The sequence below is a fragment of the Solanum dulcamara genome, chromosome 3 (genome assembly GCF_947179165.1).
Source record: "Solanum dulcamara chromosome 3, daSolDulc1.2, whole genome shotgun sequence".
In the NCBI taxonomy this organism is placed as follows: domain Eukaryota; kingdom Viridiplantae; phylum Streptophyta; class Magnoliopsida; order Solanales; family Solanaceae; genus Solanum; species Solanum dulcamara.
The window spans coordinates 66,280,157-66,286,817 of record NC_077239.1 but is presented as its reverse complement, the minus strand read 5'-3'; the positions used below and the strand labels follow the sequence as shown (position 1 = coordinate 66,286,817).

Sequence of the window (6,661 nt, the reverse complement as noted above, 5' to 3'; positions counted from 1 at the left end):
ATAATTTGAATATTTTTTAAACACATGGCGACCATCTATTGGTTACAATTTAATTATTTAAAATTAATCATAAATCAAAATTTATTTAACAATATTTTAATTAAATAATTTGAATAATTTTTTTTTAAACACATGGCGATCATCTATTGGTTGCAATTTAATTATTTAAAATTAATTATAAATATAAATTTATTTAACATAATTTTTATTACGAAAAAGGGCCTAATATGCCCTCGAACTATTGGAAATGATACAAAAATGCCCCTCATGCTCTTTTCCGTTAAAGAAAAGGTCATTTTTGGACCTAAAGGTGAATGTCAAAGACATTTTAGGTCCAATAAATGGATGAGAGACATTTTTATACCATTTTCAATAATTTAAAAGCATTTTAGGCTCTTTTTCGTTGAATCTATTAATTTTGTAGAAGTTTGAAGGTAAATGTATCACAATATTTCCTACGTAGCATGCTATCAACACATATTTCATAAGTACTTGAAAATGTTGTTTTACAAAATTATACGATGTTTTAAGATTAGCAAAATAAGGAGATTATAGATTTTAACATAAATTATGTTTTTACGTAGTTCTCAATAATATTTGCCTTAAAAAATTAATTAAGATGCGCGTAAATTGTCTGTACATCATGATTTTAAAAAATCAATTGTAACATTAAAAGTCCATGACAACAATTGATCAATTTAAACTTTAGAAACTAATAGGAATAATTTATCATTCGTTGAAAATAAAATATAATTAATTCAACTAAATCCATCATATTTATGCGTTAAAAAGATATTAAATTCAATCATTGTATCAATACAATAACGTTCATTTTTAGTATTTAATTTTTATTTATTTATTATAACGTTAAATAGTTTTTTATAAATAGATTGATATTCTTATCACTTTATGTTATTGAAGTAAAGCGCACATGCAACGCATGTATACTAAACTTGTATTAGTCTATCTTAAAGGCATGAAGGTCCTTAATAATGTTGTTTGATTTTTCGCCCTTTATCAAAAGACTTTGCTTTAGACAAAATCGTCTTTTCACGTATTTTCTCCAATTATTATATTATAATATTTAAAATTAAAGAGTCCTAAAATATATAATAAGATGTATTAGGAAAATTAATAATTAAGGAGTCCTAAAAAATATGTTAAGAGATATTAGAAAAATTAATATTGACTTCTAAAATATATGAGAAGAAATATTAGAAAAAACTATCTAAAATGTATGAAGAAAAAAATTAATTTTTATTAAGTTTTCTTCTTTCTTTTTTGTGTACGTGAATACGTGAGAAGGAAAAGTAACTCTTTACATAATTATAATTACTTGCATGTTACTTATTCTGTGTAGATCCTTAATTGTTTTCACTTTTCAACTTAATTAAAAATCTTCGCCTTAAACAAAATCGATTTTTCATCATTTTTTTTGTAATTTTCATTATTTTAATAATACTAGATATTGATTATAATAAACTTAAGTCTAAAAAATAATTCTTTTCATCATTTTTTTCAATTAGTATATTATTATTTTAACGATATTAGATATTGACTATAATAAACATAACAAAAATTAAATGGAGAAAATTTTCTTATTATGAAAGAATCTTTTTTTAATTAAAATAGACTTAAATCAAATAAAATTGTCAGAAAATTTCCAAAATAATAGATAAAAAAGGTACCCAAAAATAGGCAAACAAAAAGTCAAAGTATGTCCAAAAAAGAGCAAAAAAGTACAAAAAGTGCAGAATCCTAATTACTATATATTTCAAAGTAGCATGCTCTTATTTAGCATATTCTAGTTTATCAAATAATAATGTTTAACACTTCTAAATCAATTACAAGTTTACCTTATATTAAAAAGAATTTATGTAATTCTATTTACGTAACATACACTTCTATCTAGATTTTCTTCTCATTTCTAAAACTAAATTAATTTAGAAATTTGAAATCAACTAAACATTTTTTTTCTTGAAATCAACAAAGTTTTATTACTAATTTTTTTTCTTATTTAAACTATTTAGAAATTTCTAATGTTTAAAAATGAGGTTGTAGAATTTGCTATACATAATAAAATAGAGATTTTATTTTCATCTAAATAATAAAATTCATGATGTTTTATTATTTGAAAAGGATAAGAAGTTATAGGAAAGTTAAAACAGCAAAGTTCTCAGTTTATGTTTTCAGGAACCTACTTTTTCTTTGATATTTATTTTGTAACTAAAATATATTACTTATTAATATTTACATAATTTTTAAAGTTGTGTATTCAATAATATGAATTACATACATAATAATTTATTCATTATATATATATTTTTTTATTAATTGATGCGATACACATGTGTAAAACACGTATACTGGACTAGTTAATACTAATATTTTGTGCATAAAAATCATAAAAAGTAGAACATAATGAATAATCTTATTGGAACAATTCTGTAGTTTTAATCCAACACAACAGTCGTAAAGACAGTATATATTGTATATAATCATTAAATTAGTTACTCAGCATAAATAATCAATTATAATGCTAGTACTTTTTTCTAAAAAATAGTGAATATTAGAAAAGGCTAAAGGAATCCAAGTCAAAGCTAATATTGATTAAAAAGAATGAATTTTCCGCACGCTATATTCTTTCAATGTAAGTCAATATATAATATATATATATAGATGAAACTGAAATGAAATTAAAAGTGATGGAGAATAGAGGGCGTGGCATATTTGGTAAACAGAGTTATAATCCTAATTAAATTCTGATAGAGTACATGTAGTTTCCAAGTTGGCTTATACTGCTAATTTCCTTATTTAAAATTTCTCAAAATTACCTGGTGAAGTAATTAAGGAAAATTAAAATTATATGTAGATTTTGTACACATTTAAATTAGTAAACCAATATGTATAAAATTGAAGAAACGGAGATAGCGCTAGAAAGCAACTGAAGATCAAATTCGCTCCAAAGAAATGTTTGAATCTACCGAAAGCATTGAGTGGGAAGTGCAGAAGGGAGACGAAGAGCTGATTATCGATTTTTGGAGCAAAATCAAAGTAGAACAACAGGTTCCTAAGGTATGTATGCACAATAAAAAGAAAAATTTTACGAGGAGAGAGACAGCTGACATATTGCCTGAATGTGTGATTCGCAAAATACTATGTTTTCTTAGTTTTAAAGAAGCTGCACAGCTGAGTATTGTCTCCAAAACATGGCTGCAAGCATGGTTGGCTCATCCCAATTTGGATGTCACAGTTGATTATAACGGAAAATTTTTGGAAATAGTGGATAATATCATGAAGAGATATAGGGATGGATTAATCCCTATAGAGAAGTTTGAATTATCACACTTTGATTCTTCCTCTCAAGGTTTTCCGTTGATTGATAAGTGGTTTGACATTGCACTTCAGAATGGTGTGAAAGATCTCGCCTTTAATGTTCCTAGATATTCATCATACCGCTTGCCTATTTTCGAAATCTTGGCAACGAAATCTCTAAGAGAATTGGTTCTGTGGGGTTGTCATTTGAAGTGTGTTTCATTATCTAGTGGAGTCGCGAACTGCGATTCTTTGAGAATGCTTTCTCTATCTTATGTTAGTTTAAGCGAAAAAATGCTTCAGACTCTACTTAATAGTTGTCCCTTGATCGTCAGTTTCATATGTGATTATTGTGATGGGTTGGAAAAGATTGAGGTGGTAAATCTTCAAAAGATCAAGTCAATTTCCATTTGGAAATGTAGAAACCAGCGTGTTGAAATTCAAGCACCAACTCTTGAACACTTGTCTTATTTTAGTGTTTCGAAAGAGTCTCCTATGTTGGATATTCTTGATGTTCCAAACTTGGTGTCACTAGAGTATAAGGGAGATCAACTTCCTGAGACTTTTGTGGATGCTAATTTTCAATGGAGTTGTCATCCTAGGAGACTCATCCTTGAGTCAACTAGTAAAACGATTGCATCTTTCATGGACCGTTTAATGTATAAAAAGAGTCCGAGTCATGGTAGTTCTTATGGAAGCAAGCATTTGCATAGTCAATTAAAAGAAGTAAAAGTCTACAAATTAGATTCGAGTTGGCAGCCTGTTGAGTTCAGAAGTGAGGAGAGGGCAACAAGGACCCTTAAGGAGGGGGAGAAATTTTATTTTACGTTAGAGTGGTGATGTAGTTCATTCTATTTCTCTGTGCAAGTTGAATGCACATATTGTTTGGTGTTATGTTTTTCTATTTCTGACGTTTATTAATCTATAACTTAAGGATACAGAAAGACAATATGTTTGGTGTTTTGTATTTCTATTTTTGCTGATGACTTGGTAAGTGATATTAACTTTTGTTAAAATTTTGAATAGACTTTGGTTGACATGATAAGCACAAGCTTCCTATTTTTTGAAGGACTCACAAATCTTTCTTGATTGTGCCGGTACAATTTAAATGTCGCGTGGCTTTTGTCTTTGAGATTAGTAGGAAGATGTCTTGGTAAGTCATATGTGCCCCTTTCCTGGTAAGTCATATGTGCCCCTTTCCTCGAGGCCGTTTCCGCTCCCCATTTTCAATCATCTCATTCACAGTAAGTTCTGAGTGAGACCTGTCAATGGGAACTTATGTACAAAAGTTGTTGCACCAGTTTTCGTTCCACTATTAGGCGATGATACCAACATCGGTTTCTTTCAACGGACTTTCTTAACATACTATTCCATGGGTGTCTCAGTAAGACAATCTCCCCTCCCTATAACCTTTTAATTTTTTGGGTTGTTGAAAATAAACGACAGAATTGAGGGCACCAGAATAGGTTGAAACTGTAGCCTACCACTTGAGACCACAGAACTGAAAAGAAATATATATAGCTTTGTCTATTCTGTTCAAAGAAAACTACTAGTTTTTCTGGATTTACTGCAAAACTCACATTATAATCACATTTTTCATATTGACAATGAATATGATTTTAATATGTCAAGTTCGGGTTTCTGCCCTTTTTCACATTAAAGTAAGGGGTACTTAGAAATATTTAGCGCTCATGGCATATGGCAATGGTTTAACTGAATTAAACATTTTCGACACAGTGCAGAGCGTATCTATATAAAAGATAAAATGAAATCGTTCTCTGACTTACCACAATTGGATGTTTTAGATTTAAATATAATTTCGTCCCCCTATTGCCAAATGCATTGTTTTGGAGTTTTTCATGTAACGTTTAATGCATATGAAGAATTTGGAGTCATTCTACTTCTCATCTCAGCTTGTGGAACTCAGAAATGGGAAGCTGGTAATAAGAAACCTTGGGGAGAGATAGGAAATTTGTTTTCTATTAGTTAATTTCTCTCTGTTTCAAATTGAATGCACTTTTTCATTTCTGAAGCTTATTTACCATTTAGTTCATGGGGAATTTGCTTGCTGTACACTTTTTGACTTAATTATCAACATTGTTTAGCAGATGATAATAGGTAAGTGATAAATTGGGATTGTTACTTCTACCAAAGTCTCGGCTATAAAATGTTGTTTAATTCATTGAATTGACGAGCTATTAACTTCTTATTGGCTTATTTAAAGTTACTGTTCTAATTCCACTTTGAAGCCTCAAAGACATATGTTCTGTTTTGAAAATCAAACACCCTCTCCGATCCCTACACCTTGTTAGATGGGATAATTTGGGCGTCTGCGAGTTTTTACTTCTTATTGCTGGAAGTTAGTTAATATCATTGCATATTGATATTGGTAGGCGGATGTCTTGGTAAGTCATATTTGCCCCTTTCCTCGAGGCCGTATTCTTTCCCCATTTTCAATCATCTCGCTCACAGTACAGTTCTGAGTGAGACCTGTCTATGGAAACTTATGTACAAAAGTTGCTGCACCAGTTTAAGGTGATGATTCCAACATTGGTTTTCCTTCAATGAACTTTCTTAACATTCGTCCATTGGTGTCTCAGATGAAGCATCATGGTGTGTGTCCAGATGTCTATACCTATAGTATATTAGTTGATGCTCTTTGCAAGGAAGGTGTGGTTGAATATGCCAAAGATGTTGGACAGAGAACAGAGGAAAAACTCAAAAAACAGAGAAACTAGGTAAGTTGAAGAATAAAACTGCGAAGTGATCTTTTCTTTTGTTTTAAACTTTTCTTCTGCAATAACAAAATACAAGATGCCCAAATATATACGCTAATAGAGAAAACAACTATCCCTAAAATATAGGTCCTATAACCTACTAATGCTCTATTTCAGTGACACTAATTAAACTTGAGTAAATATAGGAACATACTTAACAGAATCCAAAAGACTAGTTCTACCAAACTACCCATGTCCTAGTTACTTGTTCCTACTCTGTTTTGAATCATTATTCAACATTCCCTCTTGATTCAAAACTACATACACCAAACAATTCTTTGAAATAGCAGAATTTCTCCTTTGATAAAACCTTAGTCAATACATCAGCCAGTTGCTCTTGTGTCTTGCAATATTCCAACAATATTTCCTCCTTTGCTACCAAGTCACGGATAAAATGATAACTAATATCAATATGCTTTGTCCTGCTATGGAATGTTGGGTTCTTTGTCATGGAGATAGTTGCTTTATTGTAACAAAATATCTTCGTTGCTCCCTTCTGCCCTTGTTGAAGATCTCCTAACACTCTTCTTAGCCAGACTGCCTGACAAGCTGCTGAAGTTGCTGCAATA

The 6,661-nt window shown here is 30.1% G+C and overlaps 1 protein-coding gene across 1 annotated transcript; it reads left to right on the top strand.

Moving 5' to 3' along the window:
- The first annotated feature begins 2,889 nt into the window (after positions 1-2,889).
- Positions 2,890-4,319, top strand: LOC129881694 (putative F-box/LRR-repeat protein At5g02700). The gene has a single exon (XM_055955811.1). The coding sequence runs from the start codon at positions 2,971-2,973 to the stop codon at positions 4,153-4,155; it is 1,185 nt and encodes a 394-aa protein (XP_055811786.1). The 5' UTR covers positions 2,890-2,970; the 3' UTR covers positions 4,156-4,319.
- The last annotated feature ends 2,342 nt before the right edge of the window (positions 4,320-6,661 follow it).